Source organism: Cryptomeria japonica, chromosome 6, assembly GCF_030272615.1.
Source record: "Cryptomeria japonica chromosome 6, Sugi_1.0, whole genome shotgun sequence".
Classification (NCBI taxonomy): domain Eukaryota; kingdom Viridiplantae; phylum Streptophyta; class Pinopsida; order Cupressales; family Cupressaceae; genus Cryptomeria; species Cryptomeria japonica.
This window is the reverse complement of record NC_081410.1, coordinates 269,001,394-269,028,215: the sequence shown is the minus strand read 5'-3', so window position 1 is coordinate 269,028,215 and position 26,822 is coordinate 269,001,394. Positions and strand designations below refer to the sequence as shown.

Here is a 26,822-nt window from a genome sequence, read left to right as displayed (position 1 = left end):
AACTTTTCTTTTCATATCTTTCGACTTTTCATTAACTTCATTAAATTTTAATTAATCATATTTAATTACATTATTTTATATTTTAATTTAATTTTTAATGTTTAAATTTTATTATTAAATTCTATTTCAAAGTGGGGACATTTCAGTTGGCCAAGGACACAAAGATCATTCAGGATGCAAATTCTTGTTCTAATTCAAGATGTCTTAACCAAATCCTGAATACTTCAAGTTCTAAAATCATGAAGCAACATGAAGACCATCACAGGCAAAGGATGATGTAGTTAGAGTCGTGTCTTCAGACACATAGAATAGTTTCAATTATGCATTTGTAATTTTGTTTTGACCAATTACATGTAAAAACAAGTTTTGTAATTGCAAATGTCACTTTTCCTTACATTTTTGCAAAATGTAATTACCTGTAAAGCAACTACAAGTTGAGTTAAATTAGGATTATAGTTGGAATAAGTCATGGTGATTGAGAGAATTTCTCAAGTTAGTTGGGATCCTCCCACCTTTTTGTCAAGGCTCCTCTCCTATAAATACTTAAGGGGATCTATTGTAATCGATATCTTTTGGCAATGCAATAAGACTCTGTCAGTTTGTATGTACACTCTAAGACTTTGAGCTTAGTTGTAAATCAGATTTCAGTCAATTAAAAGAAGCGAACTGCTTTCAAACTTTGTGTTCATTCAAGGTGTTATGTGACGACATTTTCTAGAGATTGATTGTGAGTTTTGAGGTGTTATACAAGAGTGATTCAAGCTCAATCTTGTGGACTTTGAGTTGCTTATTGTATTTGGAGTTTTAGATTGGTTTTAAGATTTGATACTGCGGACTTTGAGTTGCTTGTCACATTTAAAACTATTGTAGGACGTTCAAGCAAAGGGGGTAACTTGCAGAATTTGTGTTGCTTTTATTTTCTATGTTTGTGCATAAGAGATGCATCATGTAGTTAGACTTTGAGCTACTACATATTATGCTTGGTTACCAGAAAATCATCTAAAAAAGTTGATAGGAGAGTAGATAGTTGAAGACTTTGAGCTTTCTTTCTGTTTTCCCGTCCCGGAGAAGCAAAGTTGGACTTTGTGCCTTTATAGAAACTTTGCTTCTTTATTTAATTTACTTCATTAATCATTTGTGCTTTCAGCTGTGATTCTTTTTTGAAAGAAGAGAAAAGAATAAGTGTCTTTTTTTTGAAAAAAGAGAACAAGACAGAATTTCACCGAGATTTACAATAGATTTAGAGTTAGAGTTTATTTTTGAATTGTTAAAGTAGAACGCAAAGGGGGAGCCTTCCCTAAATTATGATCATGATGATTGAATTGATCCTAAGTGATTGTGAATGTTTTCTGGTGTCTTCGTGATAGGGACGATGTCATATCACTCATTGCAAGCAGGATATGGCATTGTGATTCTCTATCACTTGCTTGTGTGTTTATGATATATGATTGTATGTGTTGTATCGTGGATTGGTGCTTGCAGAATTGTAGGTACTAGACATCACCTCCACTTGGCTTCACGGGTCTGAGCATGTCTTAATCCCAATGGCAAGTTGACGGAGATGGCATGAGTTCCCTCTACACACTATAGGCTTAGGTTGTCATCCGATTGTCATTCAGTTGTCTTGGCGAGTTATCGTGCTAGTATATTGAGTTGTGGTCATTTTGTGGCATTGTGAGTATTTGGTTATTCATTTAATTAATGTTTGATTAATATAGTTTATTAATCTTAATTTAATTTATTGTGTAGTTTGATTAATTAAATATTATTGGGTGATATATTATTATTGGATTTATGCCTTGTGGATTTAATAGTTTGTATTTATTTATTTATTTGGTTTATTGTTTTATTGATTTATTATTCAATTAATTAATTGTTATTTATTTATTGTTTAATTGATTATTTGTTATTTATGGTTTATATTTAATTGTGACTTCATATTTATTTAAGGCTTTTATTTTATTATGGTTTTATTTATACTTATGACTTTATATTATATTAGTGGCTTTTTATTCATTCATTACCCTTGGTTTATTTATTGATGGGCTTTAGTTTATTTATTCATTTGATTTTATATTATTATATTATATCTCTTTTTACTACATGTGGATAAATAAATATATTATATAACTTACCTATCCTTTATGATTATTGGTTAAAAGCCTTGGAAAAATAAAATATCATATTTGGACAGGGCAGGTAGATTATATTGTATTTTGGAATATTTTGATTGGCCAACTATTGGCTATAGTTTTTCAATGAATTTCTATTTATTCGGTCGCCTGTGCATTTTGTCGGATTAGCATTTTCTGGAGTTTCTTCTACATTTTAGATAGCTTGGCTGGAGATTTTGATTGCTTGGCTTTGCTTGGTTTGGATTTGGATTTAGCGCTTCATCAGCTTCATTTTGCCATTACTTCTATTATCCAGGTTGGTTGAATCTTTCCCTCTGTAATTTTATTTTCCAGAACATATTGTCTTTGAGAGTTTTGGGGAAACTATTCAATATAAATTTGCAACATAGTTTTATCATATGGTTTTGGGGAAAATATTTATATGAAGTTCTTATTGATTTCATTTTGCCGTGAACGGCATCTGCAGAGTCTTGATGTTTGTAATGCATATCTTGATGTCCTTAGTTGCTTTGCTTTGAGTGGATGAAATTTGAATGCAATGCCTCAGTTTAGGGTTTAAGGTTTGTTACTCAAGGGATTGGGAGAGTTTTATCATTACTCTCTAAGAATTTGTTGGTTCGGCTTTACTGTGAGACTCCATCTGGGAGTTTCATCGATTTCATGTATCGAGTCCATTTTTGTATCTAGCTTGGTCCCTTGTTTTCTTCTCTTCCAAGCATCTATGTTTGTGATGTTTTCAGCACTTATCTCAGCCTTCGTGATTTATTATGCCTTGTCGTATTTTCATTTTCCATTTGTATTTCAGAGCAAAAGCGCTAAACTAGTGTATGCGCTCGAGTTTTCTTTGAAAGCGCTATTGTATTATATATATGTGATAATTTGTTGGTCGAAAGAGTTGTCGCATTTAGTAAATGCGCTATTGTTTAGTGTATGCGCTAAAACTTATTGCAAATACGTTGTTTCATTTGATAAGAGCACTAAACTAATTAACGAAGGCACTACACTATTTAACATATGCGCTATTTTGTTTCACAAATGCGCGATTCTAACTTATTTCTGTGTTTTTGATGATTTTGGAATTCTGAGTCGATTTTGGAATTCTGAGTCGATTTTCTCAGTTTTGTTTGCGTACCAGAGGCTTGTGAAGTTGTTTTTTGAGATTTTCCAGTGTTGTATATGTTCAGATTTAATTATTTTATTGTATTAAGGCTCCGACAAGTTGATTTGGCCTTGTCGTAGAATTTGTTTACTACTCCAACAAGTTGAGATGCCTTGCTATTGAGGTTATGTTCATGATTTGCTCCAACGAGTTGATGAGCCTCGCTGTTGAGGGTTTATTTATATATATATGGCCGATTTGGATGGTTTTATGCACTACATTGGCTACTTGTTGTAAGTGATTCTATTGAGGCTCTTGATTATATGCATTGGCATTGATTGGCACTTTGCTAATTGGATTGCATTGCTGATTGGTCATGTTATTTGGATTATTTATTGATGTTGCATATGAACCTCCTTGTTATTGTTGTTGTTTTTCCTTCAGGTCTTGGAAACTGATTAGGGGGAGTGGGCTTTCATGTGATGATCGGAGTCGTGAGAGATAGGCTACTAGGAGGTTCCTAGTAAGGATGCTTAGAGTCTAGACCACCAGGGCACATTGAAAGTTTTCCTTGATTTAAATAAGTGATAACATTAATAATTAATTAGATGGGTTGGGTAAATAGAATTCACCTAAACAAGATAATAATGGATGTGAGCCCCAAGACTTAGTCCTAGGGAGGATGTTTTAGGATAAGCTTGGGAAGGCCATGGTGATGGCAAGTCAATCTCCCTTGTTCTCTCATAGGTTGAGATGGCTCCACATGTTTATTGGGATGATGCCCTTCTTTGTGAGGATAGCATGCAGAGACATGTCTATCAAGGTGGTCTCCTTCTTTGTGAGGATAGCATGTGATGACACTCCACTCCTACATGTGTCCTTGATCCTTGGTAATAGATCGTCTTGATTGATTGGTACGCCTCTGGGAGTTTCTATCTTCTATGATCAGCCATGTGTTGTGTTGGCTTATACTTGAGTTGTCTCTTGTTGCGACATTGGTATTGTTGAGTCTCTTTGGTTGTTAGGTGTCAACCTAGGTCTAGAGTGTGTGTGGGACCTTGTGTCATCTCCTAGCACGGGGGGTGGTTCCTTTGGTTCCACATGGTCGAGTGGTTTGATGTCTTCTTCCATTGGGATGTTTTTCATTGGATGTTTCATGCGTGGATGTGGATTATTGTGCCTTCACTTATGGATGGATATTGTAGCAAATGGATGTATTTGATCATATGACATTTGTTATTGTGGATTCCATGAGATTAGTGTATTTGTAATGTGTTCTTGAGAGCTATGCTCTTTGATGTAATTGGATAATGGATATGTATTTGTAGATGATGCTTTAGGATGTGGTTTATGACATTTGTAAGAGATCATATGATGTATCATAATGTATCTTGAGTTTGTTTCATTAATGGAAACAATAGTATTGGATTAATTGTCGTGTACTTAGCATTATGTGGATGTTAAGATAATAAAGAAAGGATTAGTAATGTGAATAAGATCAGCTTGGAATGGATTAATGATGTTAGAAGGAATGAATAATGAAAGAGGGAACATTTATATTTGGTGTTCTTAAAATGAATCTAATGGGGAATTAATTAGTGTTGCATTGTTATTATATGCATTCATGGTAGATGGATTAGAAATGATTTACATATTATGCATGGAAAGAACAATTAAGGATAGAGTTAGAATGCACAGAATTGTGATAGTGATTATGATGTTATTGCTTATGTTGATAGTTTAAGTAATGGCATTGAGATACCCTAGGGAAGATAGATGTGATTTTGTGTTATTTCCGCTTGCGTTGATGATACATGTGAATATGGTTAAATGCTCATGTAAATATGTGCATATTAGGTTAATGTATGTTTATTGCATATGAGTAGATGGTTACATGTTATATTAGATGATATTTTTTTTTAAATTAACTCTATTAGTATGTTAGTTAACTTTGTTTCTCTAGGGTATTTTGGCAAGCATTAGATATCCTCCAATATATGAAACAAGATGGTGGATCAAACCATTTACTTGTTAAGCACAGACATTGCATATCTATATGATATCCTTCTCAATAATAAGGTCAATTGAATGTTAAAGCTTATCCCAATAACACAAAGATTGCATTAAAAAAAAACATAAATCATGCAAGAGTGTACAAGATCTTACTAGAGATCATATATTCCAGCACACAAGAGCATGCAAGGATACATGTGAGTGTATAAGAACTCGTGTAATCTTCATAAATCTATACATTTTCACATGTCTACTCTTCACGATTTGAATATAACTTCAATTGCATTTATTCTAAAGATAATCCACATAAACAATCAAGAACTCCATAAGGAACATATAAGATAATCAACTCCATAATGAATATATCCAAGAACCTAGGTATAAAGTTCATCAAAGCTATCATGGACTAACACCCACATATCTACGTATGGAGACATAAGAGGATCGTCCCTTATTATAAAAATCATGTTTAATAATTAAGGAAATGTCAACTTTTAAGATAAAAGATCAATCATGTCCTATACTAACAAGTCATATTACTATAATACACGTTCCCTAATCATTGGTGAAGCATAAGCTTCATTCTAATGGTAAGGTTTGTTTATTTATGATTGAGGGCAAGCATTTCTTTCCTACACAAGTATTCTTACCCTTAAGATATCTTTTTCATTATGATCTTATTAATAATGAATACAACCTTAGAATTTTATCATAAAGATCCTAAAACCTCATTCAAGACTTCTCTCTTTTGTTGATTCTATCACATACTAAATTTTAGGTACCATAAATAACTTAAGTAAATAACCCCTTGCACCCATACATCTATGTTGAATAGGGTTTACACAGTTTTGAATAATGTACTTTTCTTATTATATTACTGATAATTTCCTCTAAACGGGTTACAATATTCTTGATTCAGAAAACCTAAAGATTCCTTTATTAATGGTTTATTCCTTTCATTCACTAGAAGCCAAGACTTTTGATCAATTGTTGTATCAACCCAACTTCAAGTTTTCATCAAACATGGTTTAAGAAAAAAAGATAATTAGAATCAAAATGCAATTGTATTACGGATTATTCTTTTAGATGGACCAAAACTTTGATTTGTCATTAAGCTTAAGGAGTCGAATAATGTATTATGATTAGCATAATAATTTCAAGGTGTCGACTCTTACAATGAGCATATCTAATATATGAAGCACAAAAAATAAGAGAAGGTTGTTTGAGAGGTTGTAGATCCTTTATACAGTGGAAAGATTAGATAATGTATAAACCTAAATGCACAAATAAACTATGTGGGATGGTTTGACAACAGTTCAAGAATTGTTCTACGGTACTTAGTGAATACCGATCTAGATGCTGCGACTCTAAGCATTGTTACAGTTATGAATGATGTCAAGTAAATGACACCTAAAATTGTGGGAACCACAAATGGAGAACAAAGGAAAAGAATAATGGATTGAGATACAATAACCTTACCCATTTGAATAGAAAAGAATCTGATCCAAACATGATTGAATCTGATTAGAAGTTAAAAGAAAAGTTCTATACCGTTTAATAATACCTAGTCATGCGTATGGATGGGAGGAGGCCATAAGCAATTCAAACCAAAGAAGATGTAAAACGTAATATCCTGAACATGGTCATTCTACATACCTGTATTAAGGTAGCTCTTTTTCTTCTTCCCTCTAATCTCCACATTCTTTGAAGGTATATCATTGTTCAAAGGTGCCAAATTTATAGCCTGTGAAATTAACTTGCCTATGCCTAGGATTAACTTCCTCTACGAGGCGGCACTCAAATTTCCTTCTCCTTTCATTCTATTCCCTTGACCGAACAGATAAGAGAGAATTGATATGAAATATTGACATCCAAAGAAATTCCGGAGGTAAGTCCCTTTTTCCCTTGCATGAATTTCCTATTAAACTTTTCTTACGTGGAAAAGGAGTTTTGTTTTACTTTTTACCTAATTTTTAAATAAGCCTTCTTTTTAAGGCTCACATGGAATAAGTCCCCTTCTAAATTTTAGTTGTTCCTTAAAAAAAATATTCGATAGTTTTCTTACTTTTTCTTATTAAACTTCTTAATATATAACATGAATTTTATAAGTTAAGTTTCTAAATATATCTTAATAGAAACATTTGTTTTAAGTTTCTCTTTTCTTAAAATGATTCTTTTTGTTTTAATTTATTTTTATTAATTAATTGCATGTATCAAATGCATAAGATATGTATAAATAAACTAAAAGCTTTTTAAAAGAATAAATGAAAAATAAAACATTAAATATTATAGTGAAATTTTATTTATGACAAAACATGTCCTTTAACCAAAAAAACATTCTTTTCATTTAAAATATGTTAAAAAATAATTTATTTTTTTATAATATTATCAATATAATTTATATTTAAGATTTAAAAAATAAAAATAAATACATATATTAATTAAAATATTAGAATCATGCAATAAGAAATCATATTTTACAATTAAATAAATACACAATTAATTTAATTATTAAAAAATAATTATTTAAATAATAAGGGTCATGACAAAATTACATGAGTTTTCATAATTTTGTTCATAATATGTATTGCAAGTTTAAACAACCTGTAGGTTGTAATTTTTATAGTCAAATATCCTTCAACATCTTTCTATGTTGAAGCCTAAAAGCGTTGAATTTTCACACATATAATTCAAGCCTACAAATTGTTTAAAGTTGCAGTATGAACAAAATTTCAGTTAAACAACTTGGAGGCCTGAATTTTCATGATTGCAACTTTCAAAATTCAATCCTACAGGTCATTTAAACTTGCAATATAAACAGAATTTCAATTAAACAAATTGCACCTTTCAATTTTAAATTTATAACTATGAAAATTCAAGCTTGTGAGTTATTTAAATGTGCAATATGAACAAAAAATGGAAAATTCATCTAATTTCCACATCCAACGTTCTATCGATCTTTGAATTGACACTATCAACATAGAAAGATTTATCCATTATGGTATCTTGGCTTCTTTAATAATTAAAATGTATTACACTTATTTTTAGTTCAAAATGGAGCATATTGGCATTAATCCATAGTAGGAATGCAAGGTAAATATGACATCAAAAAAGTGAAAATACTAGTGATCTTGTAATGTAATACTTTACACATTTCCAAATAAATGCAAACTGGAATAAGGGAATCTTTTCTGCAGAAATTTATTTATTTTTATTTTTTAAGTTTAGGCTGTTAAGTAGTTTATTACTGATTTTTCTTGTTGTACCCCTTTTGCTAAGTTTCCTTTTTGTTTTTCTAAAATGGATATGGCTTCTGAAAATAGAAAAACTAGTGGCAAACCTAAGGGTCCAAACTAGAAACATGGGACACAAGGTCTAGCATGAGGAAAGGTTATTTATATCCAGTGCGCTAAGAGTATGACCAGAAGCATAAATCCATTCAAATATCACCTTGCATAGATCCCTTGCTGAGATGTTACACCATATACAATAGTTGCTCTGGAGTTTGAGAAGGAGGTGAAAGCACTCATTGTAGCATATAACCAAAGGAAAACAAGAAAAAGAGACTAGAAGAGGCAATGGCAGCTCCAAACCAAATTTATATTTCTATAGGGTCACAAGGAGTTGTAGGGGGCTCTTCTTTGATTGGGCCATAAATACAAGAATCAAGTAGTGCGAGAAAAATACTTCTATCTTTTTAATTCCTCGTAACATTCCTAGTGTACAACTTTCCTTGTAAGGTACTACATAGAATAAAGAATTGTAGCATGAGGCAATGTCGACATGTGCAAGATTTGTGTACTGTAACAATATCTTGTTTAATGTTGAAAGATCCCCACTCTAATTTGACCCAAAATTTTCAGATTTGATTGCTTGACATTTTGTCAAACATTTGGCATGAAGAGTGTTTCAGTTCTGATTTCTGAGTGTAAGAATATTTTCTGATGTTTGTTTGAAAGTTTCTCAATGCCAATATGTAAACTAATGCAAAAAATGATAAACAAGTGACTGCATAAGCACATATCAAGTATACCACACCCAAATTTGCCTTTAATTGATATAAATCAAGTCTGATTACAACTTATAACAAATCTGATATGAAAGTTTCAGACTGTTACAACAGTTACAAACTTAATCCAATTAAAGATTTGGGTTTACAGACCATGCACACATACCCAGAATGATTCCTCTTCGTTGTAGATGATGTTGAGCCTTATTTGGAGATGGTATGAGCTTCCAGACTGAGGTAGACAGGTCTGATATCAGACTGATATGAATTTCCAGGTCTGATCTGAGTTCTGGATCAGCATCAAATGACTGTAATAGGTCTGATCCGCAATATCCAGCCACCTGGGTAAATTCCACTAACAAGTAAGGGCTCTCCTTGGGTCTGATTTGAGATATCAGAATTAATTTCTCTGATCTAAGGTTTGATTTGGCTCCAAACCCTAGCACCTGACTGTAGGAGAGCGTAGTTCCTACTATAGGTTGTACAGCTGATGCTGGAGGTCTGAAGTGAGTGGTATCTGCCACCCAAGGTCTGGATTTGTAATCTGCACAATAAATATACTCCTTTCCAAACTGAAACCAGTCAATGTGCACAGAATTCAACCCTCTTTTGAAATGATTTTTCTGAATTGTGAATTGCAATTATAACCTGGTAAGCTGGGTTTTCGTCCAGCTACCTAATCTGCCAAGAGTTTTTGTTCTTGGAAGCCAATCTGCTGTAGAATACTCCTTTCCAGAGCTCCCACCTGTTGTTGATGTCAAAAATAAACCCGAATATGTCTCAAATGGCTACCTTTTCCTTCTTTTATTCACTTTTTTTCCCAACCCTAACCCTAATTTCGAATTAGGGTTCTCATTTCATGTATTAACAATGTTTAATTTCATATTATAATGCCTTCTCTTGGTTCCAATTAAGCCAAGGATCTACTTTATCATAATATAAAATGGCCCCATTTTAAGTTATAACTTCTAGGTAAATGTGCCCCATGGGTACTTTATTATACTTTATTGTAATATAAAGTGATTATAATAATTCACTTTATAATTATTTATTTAACCCAATAGGAAATATTTAAATATTTCCCAATTTATTCATAAATTGCTCAAATGAGCTCAAAACTGAAAACTGCTTGTAGCCACCTGACTGTTAAGGATGTTTGAACCTCATAGGCCAACTGGTAGTTCTCCCCTAAAATCTAGAGATGCTCCTAAAAAGTAGGAGACTAACCCTGTCAACTTGAAACTGAACCCCAATGGTCCTCCTCTCTTGTGTGTACCTCTGGAAGGTCTGTCAATGAATTGGGAGTTCCTCCTAAAAAATAGGAGTGCCTCCTAAAAAATAGGAGGTGCACTCGAAGTCTCCAAAACGTTCCCAGAGGTCTCCAGATGGCCCCTAGACCAGTCCCAGTCAATCCCTAAAAAATAGGGATCCCCCCTAAATTTTAGGAAGCTGTCGTAAACTACCTGAAAGGCTCATGCATGACTCTCTAAGTCCCTGAGTTGGTTCCCTCCACGCTCTACTGGCCTACTGGAACTAGATAATAGACCAACCCTGCTAGAAATGTTGTCACTAAGGAAGGGCAAAAATTGGGGATGTGACAAATGTTGCTTCAAGTCCTTATTGGAAGCAAATGGTCAATGCGTTGACTATGGCATCTAAAGGGTTCAAGACCCCAAGTCGTCATGACTTGATGGGCCATTATTGTAGGATGAGGTTGAAAAAACATCCTTACTAGTAGAAGAACAAAAGAAATTTTGAAAAGGAAAGGCTACACCATTTTATCTAATGAGTGGACAAATGGTAGGAACGGGACTCTCATCAACTTCTTAGTGGTTTTAGTGAGGCATATAGTCTTTTTTAAATCAATTGATGCTTTCAATGAAATTAAAAATGTAGAGACCTTATGCAACATGTTGATGACGTGATGATGGATGTGGAAGTGGAAAATGTCATTCAAATAGTGACCAACAATATAATTGCATAGGCTGTAGACTTCTAGAGGCAAGGCACTGTTGACGTGTATTTTGTACACAATCATACACAGAATAAAATACCCAAGGGTACCTTATCCTCTCTTGAATAAAGCCTCTGATTGCTGAAGATGTCACAAAAAAGGATCAATCAGGGTGACTCCAATGTTCTTTTATGTAGGGTCTCTACGTGTGGATACGCACCAGTGGTCGTTGTGAATGTTGTTTCATCAAGGGGCCTTACGTCTTCCGATTTGCAGGAACAAAAATTTCCTAAAACTAACAAGTTCTCAAAAGATCAAAAGGTAGAGTTTACAAGGGATAAAATCTAATCTACTCCTATGAATGACCCAATGTAGGCTAGACTGGGCAAGATTCTACCAATTTCAATATTGCCATGAAATAACAACTCAACTGAAATTGATGCGATCTTCTAAGGTAACAAATGATTTTCAATTCATCAAGGATCATGGACACTACTACAAAGGCACATATCCAAAGCTCAATGACGATTGAAGGTTTAAGTAATTCAAGTCTCTCCAGTTGACCACACAAGGCGTTCCCACAATCAGTGAGAAGCTAGTGATTTGGAACGTGAATCTCACCAAGATCAAGCCCAACACTTAGTCCTTCAAACTTAAATACTACTTCGACTGAGAATGATTCAAGAAAGTAAACAACCATGAAGATAGCCACAAGAATTGCAATAAAACACCATAACTTCAATATTTTATTGATCTCAAAGCCAAAATAGACAACAATTGCTTGAAATTCCTTCTTCAATGCTCAATCTTTCTACAAAATAACTTTCTTCTCTCCAAAACTCTAAACTTCTAACTATTTCTTATTTTCTCTCTAATCTCTAATTTCTAATTTCTAATGACAAAATGAAAATGAGTGAGGGTATATATAGCATCCTCAATTACAATGAAAGGCCCAGATCAAAAGAAGATCAATGGCTGAGATTTTGACACCTAAACCCTAATTAGGGTTTTATTACAAAAGTTCCCTTTTTATTGCACAATATTAAATGCATAGCCAAATATTTAATTTGGCACAAAAATCTAGGAAACATAGACCAATGATAATTAAGGTGCCATGTCATCTATAACAACCTCTCTTCTAGAACCTTATTCCCTTTCCAATGCTCCTTTTTAGCATATGCAATGAATCTGGACACGATTCCCTCGATCTCAGTAATAGGAATCTCAGGAAGATTCCTCATTCGTTCCTCCAAATGAATAATCTGATCAAAGGCCTTGAGAAGAGCTGCATCCCATTCAAGTTCGAGTTCCTTATTTTTCTCAATCAGGAGCATAGTAGCAAACATTTGATCTCTTTGCTCATCTGTAATCACATTCTCATCTTTGCAAAAGATGACCTTGACCCTTTCCTCCAATTCTTGAAGATCCACATCTGTCTCAACTTGGATCCTTCTGCCAAGAATAGTACATAAAACCCCAAACACCTTGTCCTGGATCGGATGGATGACCTCCTCTACTTGATTGCATTTGGTGCTGGTGTCCTCGAAGAGAACTTCCTTCATCTGGAGTAAAGTAGACCACTGGAGCAAATTATGAGCTCCTCCATCCATTATCTTTTCTTGTGCTAAAATCTTTCTTGGTGTTTGCCTGATTACTTGAAGAACAGGAATGATAACATCTTTAGTATGAGCAAAGGCGGCTACTGTTATCATTAGGTTGTGGATGATCTCAAGGACCTGGATAGCCCGATGAATGGTCTGCATCATTCTTGTTGCAAACTCAACAGCAACTGTATGGGATTTGTCAATCCAAAAGCTCATAAGCTGGACCAAGCTCTTAACTTTCTCTGCTTCACCAACTGATTCAAGGGGAAGTGCTTGCACAGGAGATACTGCTGGATCCTGACGTCCCAAAGGCTGACTGAGGTGACTAAAGTAGCCTCTCCAAGCACTGACCTCTCTCTCAAGTTTTATACTCTTTTCCATCTCTTCCTTAAGTTTATCTTTAAGTGCCTCAAATGAATCAGTTGCCTCATCTAATGCCTGCTCGGTGGTGAGTGGACCAAGCTCAACAGTTTCTACATCATATTCTTCTACAAGGATCTCACCTTCATATTTGTCCACTGCCGGTGTAGCTATCTGCAACTTCCTGGACCCCGTCTCATCTCTGATCATCTTGGACATTTTGGTGGCCTTCCTCTTTTCTGTTACTCCCTGAGAATCTCCAACAAGGCTGTCTAAATCAATCACATTATCTTCGTCTTCGATCACAATTACCCTTGTTAATCTCTCCTTCAACCAATCTGGAATGGCGGACCTTGTCTCTCTAACTTGTATTTCTTTAGGTAGTGACTCTTCTTTCCGGAGAGATGTCACTTCATCATCATCCTTGTCTTCATGTAGCTCATTGACCTGGGGAGATTGACTTGATGATCGTTGAGATGCCTGTCCTTCTTCAGGTTTATCATTCTGAACCATTGACTCCATAGATTCCTCAACTTCAAGTGTCCTCTTCTCTTGTCGAGAAGATGTGCCGGATGAGCGATCTCGATTGGCCTCTTGCTTCTTCTTGGAAGATTCTCTTTTCTCAGGGCTTTCCTTCCTCTTCGCACCTCTATGATGGGGATTGCCTTCACTTACGCTTATGGGGTGAGGATTGCCTTCGCTTGTGCTTCTAGGATGAGGATGGCCCTCACTTACGCTTGCTCCCTCTGCCGACCTTTCCTCCAAAGTAAAAGTCATTGATATATTTTGCTCTCTCAACTTTTGATGTTGCACATCAACCCATCTGCGAGTACAGGACAAAACTGGAGCCATCAAAGTTTTCAAGTCCACAACCTCAGGTTCATTCCAATCTATCTTTACTGCCTTGTCCTCTCTATCATAAGAGGATTGGAGGTGCCTGCCACTGTCCTGAGCTTGATCGGCCACTCTGTAAACTTTGCATTTCCTGATGAAATCCAAAGGCAATCTGGAATGCATCTTTCTTTTCCCTTCTAAATCATCTGAGAGATTCATCCAAAGGTCTTCTACCTGACATTCATGCTTGTATTTTCTACCAACTGTCTCCTCTATATGCCCATAAGGATCAAAATTCTCTCTCAATGAAAAGAATGAAAATGAATATAAGGCCAACTCCCTTTCTGCATCATCTAAAGCTGGAACATTAGGACATACCTCAACTGAATTTCCTAGTATGATAGGTACAGGAATCCCATTTCCATGCCTGTGTCTGAATGCCTTCGCATAAGCTGCCAACTGCCTAGTCACCTCAAGTAGTACTATCCGGTCTGTCGGATATCTTGGCAACATATATGGAGGTGAAGGACACCCATGAACTCTGATATATGTAAACTTCTGAAATTGGATAAACCAAGCACCATACCTCTTTACAAGTTCTTGTGCCTCCTGAGACAGACGATTATGAATCCCGCCTCGCAGTGTCCTAGTGATGTTCATTGTGAAAGTATCATTGACTAACTTGTAATTACTCCCAGGTGGATGATGCAAATGAACATAAGATTCACAAACTCTGACTTCTCCAGGTCCTCTTCCAATCGATCCTCTGTGAGGTAATCCTGCATATTCAAAACTCCTGATCAAGGCATACATGATGTACGAGCTCATGTGGAAGGATTTAGTAGCCTTCAGTCTTCTCAACTGTACATCCAAGCAATGGCTAATAATTCAAGCCCAATGAATTGTTCCTTTTCCTTGAACTATCACTTGGATGAAGAAGAACATCCACTTCTCAAAATAGAAGGCTTGAGGAGCCCCTGTAACTCGATTGAGTAAGGTTATCAAATCTCTGTACTCCTCCTGGAAGTCGATCCTATGTGGTGTGTTGGGAATCTTGCTCAAGCGAGGACGACTTTTGAGTAGCCAATTCTTGTTGATGATGCTCAAGCAAGTGTCTGGATCATCTTCGTACATGGATCTAGCTCCTTCCAAGCTTTTGTAAATCATATCTTTATGTTCTGGCAGATGGAGAGCTTCACTGATAGCCTCATCTGAAAGATAAGCCAAAGTGTTTCCTTCCTTGGACACGATCGATCTTGACTGTGGGTCATAATGGCGAGCACACTCGATCATCAGCTCATGGCACTGGACTGTTGGAGGGAAGCCGGTCGCCTTGATAATGCCACTCTCAATTATTCTCCTTGCGACAGGTGATGGCTTTCCGATGTAAGCGACCTCTCGAAACTTCTTCACACTGAAGTTTCCCAAGTTGGTATCTCCAATGTTGTTCCATTTCGACACGATCTTGGTCTCCATTTCTTCATTCCTTTGATCTTCCTTCATGAGGGCTGGACGGCTGGTGGATGCTCCTGGCTTTGGGGTCGCCATCTTGACACCTACACAACATTTCAAAATGAGCAATATACCTTGGAACGTAAAAATATAGATTAAGTTTAAGCTTTAAATTTAGGAAACTTCATGATAAATCTTTGAATTATCATTTCCTAAATACGACGATTATGCAATTGGAAATTCAAATTTTCAAAATTTCAAAATTGGGCTAGGAAGATCTTGCCATACCTTTCTTGGAGAATTAGCTCTAAAAAAAGAAAGATGCAAACAATAAGGAATTTGCTAGGCAAAATGAAGATCGAAATCTTCTAGCAAAGGCGCCTCCTTCATCAACTTCACCACCTTGTGGGTTTTCAACGTCTTGAGGAACAATTCGCTCTACCTCCAACAAAGTTCGCACTCCCTCTTGGATTGAGATTTCGCACCTCTCCTTGGATCAAGATTCGCACCTCTCCTTGGATGAGATTTCGCTCCTTCTATGGCTTCTCCAAATCGCATTTGAACAAATGAATGAATGATGGATTAAAATCGCTCAACACCCCTCCACTATATAGGCGCTCACCTTGGCAATTTCCAATAGGCCGACTTGGTGGAAATGAAGCAAATAATAAACAAAATTAAATAAAAAGGAGGCCGACCTTTATAAAATATTTAAAATAAACCCCAAGCGCACTCCTTTCATTTAATAATTTAATTAATTAATTAAATGCCTTTGCAATTGAATTTCGATTTTTTAAAAAGGCTAAATTCAATTATTAAATGCCTTATGCGAACTCATTAAATCCCAATTTTAATTAAAAATATTTCAAAGTTTTATCGAATTTGGCATTTAATGCAATTCAAAAAGTGTTAGCGCCTAGCATGGGAGATATTTGGGACATCAATAATATCGCTCTGGTCCCTTGGTGAGGGACAAGAGCGCCTCATGCATTTTAGCCTTGTAATTCTTGTTTTTCACGTTCAACACTTCATCCTGGACGCCCAAAATGGCATTTTACTTGAATATTTCGAGTTTGATCCATTCAATTTTTTGGACGAATGCTCCTAAGAACCATTTTCGCCCTGGTCCTCCAGTGAAGGACAGGAGCGAACTTTGCATTTGAGCTTGAATTTGTTGACTTTTGACGTTAATCCCTTATTCATCATCTTCCTAAAGACATTTCGGACCTTGCATTTTACTTGAATATTTCGAGTTTGATCCATTCAATTTTTTGGACGAATGCTCCTAAGAACCATTTTTGCCCTGGTCCTCCAGTGAAGGACAGGAGCGAACTTTGCATTTGAGCTTGAATTTGTTGACTTTTGACGTTAATCCCTTATTCATCATCTTCCTAAAGACATTTCGGACCTTGCATGACTTCGCCTTGATATGGTTTTGGAAGGAAATGACTAGTTTAATAGAAATCGCCCTGGTCCTCCAGTGAAGGACAGGAGCGAACTTTAGTCCATGGCGCAAATCCTCAATCATATTGATATCAAATTGTCTTCAAGGCATAAAATGTTATTGTTTACTCCATCCTGAATGTTTGAAACGAAAGTAGCACCTTAAAATTGGGCATACTTGAATATTTCGCTCTGGTCCCTTGGAGAGGGACAGGAGCGCTTTGGCCATTCCATCAAGTTCTCATGGTCTTTGCAACTTTGTTCCTCTTCGAAGCATTCCTAATATCATTTTCATCATGCGCCTTGGCTTGGATCCGACCAAACTTGGAAGGGAAATCTAGACAATCTATATTTCGCCCTGGTCCCTTGGAGAGGGACAGGAGCGAGCTTGCATTTATAAGCTCACTTGTGTTTCGCCAACTTTCAAAATTGTCTTCAACGGGTTGATTGTGCCTTCTTTCACTCATCTCCAACATAAAATTCGTTCTAACTTTGCGGGAAATTTGCCTTATGAGGAAATCGCTCTGGTCCCTTGGAGAGGGATAGGAGCGCCTTGGCCATTATGGGCTCACTTCACGTTTTGCAACCTTCAAAATTATCTTCAAATGGAGTGACTATGCCCTCTTTCCTTCATATCAATCTTGAAATTCGCTTTACCTTGGCCAAAAACATGTCTCGAGGAAAAATCGCTCTAGTCCCTAGGAGAGGGACAGGAGCTACCTTTGATATTCGCTTTGGTCCCTTGGTCAAGGACAGGAGCGCCTTAGCCAATTTGGGTTGATTTTCAACTTCGTAGACGGCTCAAGTTATATTCAATGAACAAAGCCTTCTTCTCCCAACCTCCTTAAATCGCAAAATCACTTAACTCTTGTGTGGACAACGTAAGTTTGGAATTCAAGCTCCGGTCCTTCAGTGAGGGACAGGAGCGATCCTTGTCATTTTAGCATATTTCCTTGTTAGTTGGTCGCTCAAATTATATTCAATGGACAAAACGTGCCCCCCTTGACCTCTTCTACTCAAAAAAATGTCTGGATCCTGCAAGGACAGTGTAACTTTGAAAAACAAGCTTCGGTCCTTCAGTGAGGGACAGGAGCGATTCTGGTCCTTAGGGTCAAATCTTCATAATTATCATCTCAAATTTCCTTTGCTGGGGAAGATACCATCATTTCGCAAGTTATGAATAAAAGTCCAAATCCAAAAAATGTCCAAGAAGTTGTGTTTGAGGAAAATCGCTCTGGTCCCTGGGAGAGGGACAGGAGCGAACTTGTCTTGCCATGTAAAAGGCTCAACCTTCCGTTGCCAAGGACCAAGTCTGGATACTCCTTTATGCTTGTTTCATCTTTCATTGCGTCCTTGATGCTCCATTTCGATCAACTAAGGCCCAAAATGACTTAAGAAAACCTTTTCGCCCTGGTCCTTCAGTGAAGGACAGAAGCGATTTGGTCCTAAACTTAAAAAAACTTGTCATTTTGTTCAAAACCTTCAAAATCTTCAATTCACGTTTGATTGTATCCCCCGGCGACCCTGCACAAAACAAGTTAAACAAGTCAATAACCAATATGCACCAAATATCATTTTCGCCCTGGTCCCTGGGTGAGGGACAGGAGCGATTTCACCTTTGTAGGCCAAAATATCCACATTTTTGGTTTTTAATCACTTGACAAGGCAAAATTAAGTCATTTCCAAGGCTAGGGGCAAGTTAGTAAACCTTCAAAAATTTGGTCAAAATTCACCCGGACAAAATTGCACAATCCCATCATTAAAATGCTATCACTTAGACCCAACTTGAATGTGCCTTCAAAATCTTAACTGGACCCATCCTGAGACATACTCAACTTCCTGACAGACTCAAGCTAATTCAAAATTGCAATCTCAACGAGGATGCTCAATAATCTTTCAAAATTAGACTGGACTCGGCTTGAAAATATCAAAAGGCCACTCCTAAAGCTTAACCCTAATCCAGACGACTCACTCATTTAATTCAAAACCCTAAAGCAGAGAGAAGAACAGGCGAAACAAAAGCAAAAAAGAGGGGGTCCCCATTTTAATGGGGCGATGTGTGTAATGGTCACAACAGGCACCCAGCATTGTTTCGGAGCCTTTAGTTTGTGCTGCCCATTGTCTTGACCTACACCTTGACGACATAGGGAAACAAGCTAGATGAAACATATGATTTAAGATGCAAGGAATATCACAAAGTGCATCAACAACCACACATAGGTCCTAAGTCTTATGAGAGAGCACACTAATGGCAAGGATCTCATGTGATCAAGAGTCACATGCTTTGCCACTAATTTCCTCACCTTGTAGAGCATATTAGCTACATGACCAACCTTAGGTGCATGTTTGTGAACAAAAGGTGGTTAGAGAGTCCTTACTACAAGAAAGCTGAGGCAGAGAAAGTCGTGAAGACCATATTTTATGATAGATTTTTCAAAGCATGAAGGAGATCATCAATGTAAGTTTTCAAACTCCAATTTCAATTCCTTTCTTGGAATGATAAAATTTGCTCATTTTGTAAAAATTTTATATTTAGGTGTTTGTTGGATAGGATTATACAATTGGTGTATAGGGATCAAAACCCCATGGGATATCTACTACAATAACATTAAATAATTATTAGACGATGAGACTTATACTTGTAAAAAAGTCACCTAGTGGCAAGCATTTTTCTTTCTTTTTCAATAGTTCGCTATTTTAGCATTGGATGTCATGTCATGTTTATCCTTTTCCATGGTTTCATTCTCCAATCTCTATATAAGGAGATGAACCACTTTGTAATTGTATCCTCTTATTTAATAGAATATTAAAATATCGTGTTACATTAATTTTTGCAATATGGTATCAAAGCAAGGGGTTAGTTAAATTTACCAATTGCAACAAAAGGTGAAAATCGGGAGTTGTTCCTGAAATCGTGCTATGCCTTTGGTATGAGTTAAATCACGCCTCTTTTCCAATTAAAATCGCACTACATCCTAGTTATGTTGACAGCCATTAGTTAAAGATTTTTTATGCCAAGCCTTTAGACAGACTTTTCAGTAGCTGGAAATCATATACGGATCTTATCGAAGGATAAATCCACATCCTTGATTTCTACTTGCAATGGCTAGAGCATAAGATTTCACCATTTGTTTTCCTAGGCTATTGTGCAAGTTTTTTTATCAGGGGTTTTTGCGAGCCGTTTGGTGCCTCACATGCAAAAAATTTTCCAGGTGAGCTGGGTTTTGATTTGCGGTCACTACAATGATTAAGGCAAAAGATCTAGTATTTTTTCATTCTCTTGATCTTGTGTCTCTCATATCATCTATTTGTCATGATAAAATTGAGTAGAAGCTGGAGAATACACAAAGGATATATAAATAATCAAAGATATGGTATTTGTCTTATAGTAAAAGTATGCATAAACATATTAATATCTGATATTTTATAATCATCAATTTTTCTCACAGAACAAAAGCATGTTCCCTACCAGGATTAAAAAACACAATTTATTATAAATGTCAATGATATTTATCACAGAACAAACCAGAGTCACCCTTACCTGCTGACTTGAATCCTATTTGACAAGGTTGCATCAAGACAATTTTCAGAGTTAAAATAGTCCTCTGTTATCCTTTGCAAATAAGAGTGCTGAAGAGAAATCCCAGAGCCATCATATTGTTTTGAATATTTTACAGCATTCATTGCTGCAGTGTACATTGCATCTATCTTCTGAATCTGATCAAATTCAATTATGAGAATGTAGATATGAAAATATAGAAAGTAAAATGTCTAGAACATCAATGGAAATCAGAAATCCAAATACATGAAAGGGATTTCAATTACCTTAGAAACTTCAACCTCAGCCAATCGTGATGTGATAGATTTTGTAAGTGAGCAGATATCTTCTGGTACTTTCAAAGGGATATAGCAGAATGCAGGATCCTTCATCTCATACGAGATCTCTCCTAAAAACTGAAGTATAAGAGATAACAATCAGAAAATAAGACTGCTTGGAAAAAATAAGACTGTATGTTTACTCATTCGTGAATAAGAAATTTCAAATTACAGCAATATAGACAGTAAAAAGTAGCAGATACTACCATTAGAAGTTTGCAATTATATAATTTGACTATAGCCTAAGAGCTGACTTCTTCCTACATAAAACCTAAGGAAAGTGAAATTTAACTTGATGTGCCGTGTTCATACTCAAACAGCTTTTGGTGTTCACTAATGAGAAGAGGCAACATCCCATTTGCAAAAATTACAAATGTTGAGATCCTAACATGTGAGATATGCTACTTTGTTCTTTGATCATCTTTTTAAGTGTCCTACTAAAAATTTGACAGTGCTCCAGTAGTGGCTTGCCTTTTGTGTTGGAAAATTATTGCAAATGTATATTTCCTATGCATTGACATGATGAAAATATAGTGTCCATTCAAAGGTAAAATTTAAAGTTAGATCAAAGGTTTAGTTAATATACACAAAAATAGGCAAGGAGATGACATATGGCAGCTGTAAATTGGAAGCAATCTTAGGATCTGAGCAGTTTCAGAATAGACAGCAGAAAAAAAGAAAGAAAACCACTTGAATGAATAAGAGTAAAAAGAAGCTTCGCTTAAATGTGTATGCAGATCCATTATAGTTTTCTAAACCTAATACGAGATTGATAGTTTCATTATTATAGAAATTAGCATATTCTAATGTTGTTACTGAACTAAAACAATGACACTCCGATTTTGTTCCTAATCATTCTTTACATCAAGTATTTATTTTCCCTTTTGTTTTTATTACTTTTCATACAATCTGAAATAATGATTTGCAGTAATTTAGTTCCCTGTAATGGTGCAATCTTTTCTGCAACCTAGTTAAAGAAAGATTCAAATATATATATCGGTATGATCTGCCAATAAGTCCCTATGTCCCTCTAGACTACAACCTTAGTGTAATGTCCCCTTCTAAGTGATGATGCATTCAGTGGTCCATTGGCCTATTTTGGAGACCCGTAGGCTATGTGGAAAGGAGAATTAGGGTTTCCATCTTCTATGGAGTTCTGCTCGAGCTTGTCAAGGTTAGTCAGGAGGGAATTCTTTAGTTCTGTTTGTGGTTTCCTTCTAGGTTTTCTATGGTCTCCAGTGTGGCATAACATGCAGTTGACTCTTTGGTGAAATGTGAACTTACTATTTTTAGTAAGTTAGGGTTTAGATGTCGGGATGGTGCAGTCTTACTGAACTTTCCAAGCTCTTTCACTGGGTGCGAAGATCATGATTGTCGAAGCAGTATTTCATGACTTACTAATTTTAGTAAGTGGCAGTTTGGGCATTTCTATTTTTGGCAGTCTTGGATATGGTCCCGATCCAACACAGTTCAGTGGTCTTCATTGCTCAGCTTCATCCTTGATTTTGTGATAATTAGTATTGGAGTTATAAGTTATTTAATTAAATATTATTTGCTTATCCCAAGGTTTAATATTTAATTATTTTATTACTGATTATTGATATTGGGAATTGTGCATAATATGATTTTTTCCTAAGTCTACCTAGGCAAATTATTTTGTGTTAAGGAGGGACGCCTAAGTGATTGAGGGGACTTTATTTTATTTGACAAAGTATACTTTCATGCCAAAAATCGTGGTCTTCTTCCTAGGCGTGTTTTTGACTTGGATATGGCGCCATTCTTGGGTCCACCATGGGGGAAATGAAATGCAAATTTGAGGGAGAATTTGGAGGCATTTGAATTTGAATTTCAGTCTTGGAAACCTATTTATACAAGTGCTTGGCCTCTCATTTGATCATAAAAAGAAAATATAATGTAATGTTGTCGGATTGATTCTAGGCTTCTTCAAGGGTGAAAACCTCCTAGACTTTTCAATTGCAGTTTCGAGTGTGAGACATCACTCCTAGCTGAGGCTCTTTTGTGTGGATTTTGTGGTGTTCTAGTGGTTTGCGTGTGAGGATTTGAGTAAGTTGGGTTGCTGCTGTAATTTTCAGTGTTGCTGGTTCCTGTGTGGCTGAAGCGAAGTTTCGTTCCTACCTCCCTGCATGTACGACCTATCATTCTGGGTATTGGCTCGAACAACTTCTATGCTATAGACGATGTGTTTTGTAAGTTTGCAGCCTTTAATTTGGAGTCTTTGTTTTTATATTGCAAATCGTACTTTTCATCTTGGGCGTGGGTTTTTGGGAGTGCATTTAGATGCATGCTTGGCATTTTGGGATGTTTAGAAGCTCCATTTCAATTCGTTCTTAGTCGCTTGGTTCTTAGTGTCAGTTTGGATGTGATTTGGGGTGATTTGAAGGTATTTTGAGTGAGATATGAGCATTTTAGTGTGATTCAATGCTGTTGGTTATGCATTGCCAGCCTACTATTATTTATATCAGATTTTAGGAAGTTGGTGTTGAGCTGGTTTGGTGATAATATCTTCTATGATTCAGCAATCTCTTCTATTCTATCCTTCCTATATTTTGTAAGGTTGAATAATAGTACTATCAACCAATTTCTGAATTGTAAGCATACGCGCTGAACAAGTGGGCAGGCTTGCCGCCTATTTTCTGGTATTTGTAACTTAGTCCTCCCACTGAATAAGTGGTCGAGTGATAAGTTTTATGTATTGTCCTCCCACTGAAATATGCGGTAGAGTGATAGCTTTATGTAATGTCCTCCCGCTGAAATACGCAGTAGAGTGATTGAATTCTAGGTTTTTGTTGTTTCCCTTGGCTGGTTTACCGCCAAGAAGTTTAGTTTCTTTCCTACTGGATAAGCAGAAGGGGCTGGCTTGCCGCCCGTGCATTGTAATTTTCAGTTTGGTTTATGCTGCTAACGATCCCCGGAACACCGTATGCTCTCACCCTCCCAGATTGGGCTCTCGGTGAACAAAAGGTGGAAGGGTTCCCTTTCAGTAGTTTGGATTATTTCTCTAACCTTAACGGGTTATGGTGTTTGCCTTGTAATTCTTATTGCCAAAAAACAAAAAAAAATTAAGAGAATATTACACTTAGTACATCTAGGTACACAGCCAAGGATTACCTAACACTTTATTACATGCTACAAGCCTGTACAATCACAGTCAGAGTACTAAAACTCTCAATGTCTTTATAAAACTCTCAAACATTCTACAAATGCAGTTCTTGTATCCTTAAGTTGCCTGATATTTTGCTTTTAATCAACACTAAACAAGACAAGTTAACCTCATTAACCTTATTAGATCTAATTGGGTAGCCCTATCAGCAGCCACTTGACCATTATCTCATATTAGTGTTGTGCAATGACTCTTTGAGCAAGCGAAAAATCATCCTAACCAAGATAATTTCCTTTTACCTATAAAGGTTGTCATGAATGCCTTTGAAAACTGCGGATAGCATATTCCTTAAACTTCTGATCATTAGCAAGAGTGAGTTTCTTCTACACTTCTAAACACTTTCTATGCTTAGTAAGACAAACTTCTCAAACAAAAATTGTCAAATGACATATTGGTTCTTTGAGGATTTGAATACACCTAAAAGTGACTTTGCTAACATTTTTTGCATCCAGACTTGTTGGCACATTAACCTCCCATATCTAGGATTTTGGTTGGCCAATTTGATTATCTTATTGAGATGTGTTGTATTCATCACAATATCCCCATTATGTCCTCAATTCTGCCCACATGCAGCATTAATATTCAGCATTACTATTAACCAAAAAGATTTGTGATGACATTTGAGGATATTACAAAATATTGGGAAAAAAAAGTGCTCACCCCAAGGAATGTTGTACCCATAAAAAAAAGCTCATTTAGAGTCAAATGTAAGCTATTTCTTGTCTTATGAGTCATCATTGAATCCCCATCTATCATAGTCATGAATATTGTAATTCAATTTCTAATCCACATCTTTGCATAGCTGATTGAATGAGTGTTTCAACACAAGGCATCAAATGAGGCAAAAATCAAAGCTTGTGTGTTAGAGACAGGCCAAAAATATGTAACGTATGAAAGTAGGCCAAACAAACCTCTAGAGCACTCAATAAGTCTATAAAGGAAAGGCTTAAACAGCCAGCACATTCCAGTCAACATGTCAGTTGCTAAGTTGCTGATACGGGTACGTGGGTACGGTATGCTGGTACCACAAAAAAAAAATTGGGAGTTGGGTACGTTTGGGTACGTCCGTACCAAAAATCATAAATATATACATATTTGCATCCTTAAAAATAAAAACAAGATTTTTTTTAGAATACCACATACCATGCATGCTAAACAAAACTTAGAACTACCATAAATATTACAAATTTGAAATACAATAATACTAATTTGATATCAATTTGTCAAAGCTTGAATGTTATGATAGACATAATAAATTCATTGTTCATTGGTTCAATATTAAAATAACACAATCAGTAGTTATGCATCATATGGATCCTCTAGAAGATCAACATCAACATCATCATTGACATTAGATGATGTAGGTAGATGAGTAGAACCACATGCAACCCCACTACCACTCGCACTAGAAGGGCGATGGCTTTCCAACTCCACAAGTAAAGATTTTGTTGCAGCTGAAAAATCTAAATCAGTTCACTCTTGATCTACATCCCACAACTTTATGCCCCCTTCCTTCTACTCTTTTTGTGTATGAGTAAGAAGGCGCAAGTTGGAATGCGCATAAACCAACTCTTCTGCCTTACTTGCTGCCAATCGATTGCGTTTCACTGAGTGGATAAAGGAGTATGTACTCCAATTTCGCTCAGATGAAGAGTAACTAGCAACCTATTGAAACAAAGTGAGTAAAATTATAAAATTGTAGATCACTTTAAATTTGAAGTTAATAATTTTATTATTTTTAAAATAGTAAACAATATGAATTCAGATAGTACTATAAAAACAAAAGAACTTACTTGTGATAAAAGTTTGATCGCAAGAGTTTGGAGGTGTGGTGATGTATGGCCATTGAGGTACCACCAAGCATGAGCATCCTTTTTATACTTGTCACGAAGAGTAGAAGTACTTTGACCATTGGAGGCTACAAAATCAGCAAACTCACTTGTAATTAAATCTTCCATTTCATGATCGGGGAAGAGTTTTGTAAGTGCTTTCCTACACCCATCACTAACTTTTGGATCTCTGTATGGTGGCACCCTTGATGGCATAGCAAGAATTTCATCACTATAAAATTTGGGAGTCAATGCAAATGCAAGAAGTGGGGTGGTCATTTTGTTCCACCTCTCAACACAAATTGTCTCACCTCTCTGAAGAAAGTTTCTTCATGTTCTTGCTCTTCTTCATTGATGATGAGCTTCATTTTCTCAATCATTGAATCAATGCCATCGTATAACTCTCCCAAACATGGATGATCCATGTCGGTATAACATATCATACTCGTGATGGGCTCAATGAAACTAAGAAGATATTCCACTCGTTCCCACCAAGTGTCATCTAGGATCATCCGCTTTACATTCGATGCCCTTTCAATACTGGATTGCCTCCATAGGGACCAACTTTGACTAATAACCATGCTAGCAAGTGACTCTCGCACCTTCACAAGTCGCCTCAAGACAATTGTGTTGGATGTGAATCGAGTCTCAACAGCCTATTCAAAAATAAATAAAGTTAAAATAAAAAGATATGCTCAAATTTTAAAACTAAATTTATAATTAGTAAAGTGAAATGTAGAATTTTAAAATTGAAATGCTTCAATTACCTTTAGCAACTCCAACTGTGAAAATGACCTAAAAATGGCCTGTGACATGATGGTTTGTAATAAACATTTGGATCTCTTCACCCTCGGCATAAATTTCTTTGATCCAATTGATTTTTCTACCCAACTTCTGTAGCATAAGGTTGAGAAAATGCACAACACAAGGTGTCCAAAATATATGTTCAAACCGTGTTTCAATCAACATGCCTATAGCTCTGCAATTCTTTGCATTGTTCGTTATTACTTGGAGAACATTTTGAGGACCCACA

At 36.0% G+C, this 26,822-nt stretch overlaps 1 protein-coding gene across 5 annotated transcripts in view; it reads right to left on the bottom strand.

The window, feature by feature from the left end:
- LOC131062608 (ATP-dependent DNA helicase Q-like 5) overlaps positions 1-26,822 on the bottom strand; it is a 255,361-nt gene that overhangs the window by 68,810 nt on the left and 159,729 nt on the right. For all 5 annotated transcript variants that reach the window (XM_057996307.2, XM_057996308.2, XM_057996309.1 and 2 more), the window contains 2 exons: positions 20,729-20,857; positions 20,445-20,620 (listed from right to left, as the gene is read on the bottom strand). In XM_057996307.2, coding sequence (XP_057852290.1) covers positions 20,445-20,620; positions 20,729-20,857 — 305 coding nt within the window. The remainder of the gene's footprint in view (positions 1-20,444; positions 20,621-20,728; positions 20,858-26,822) is intronic.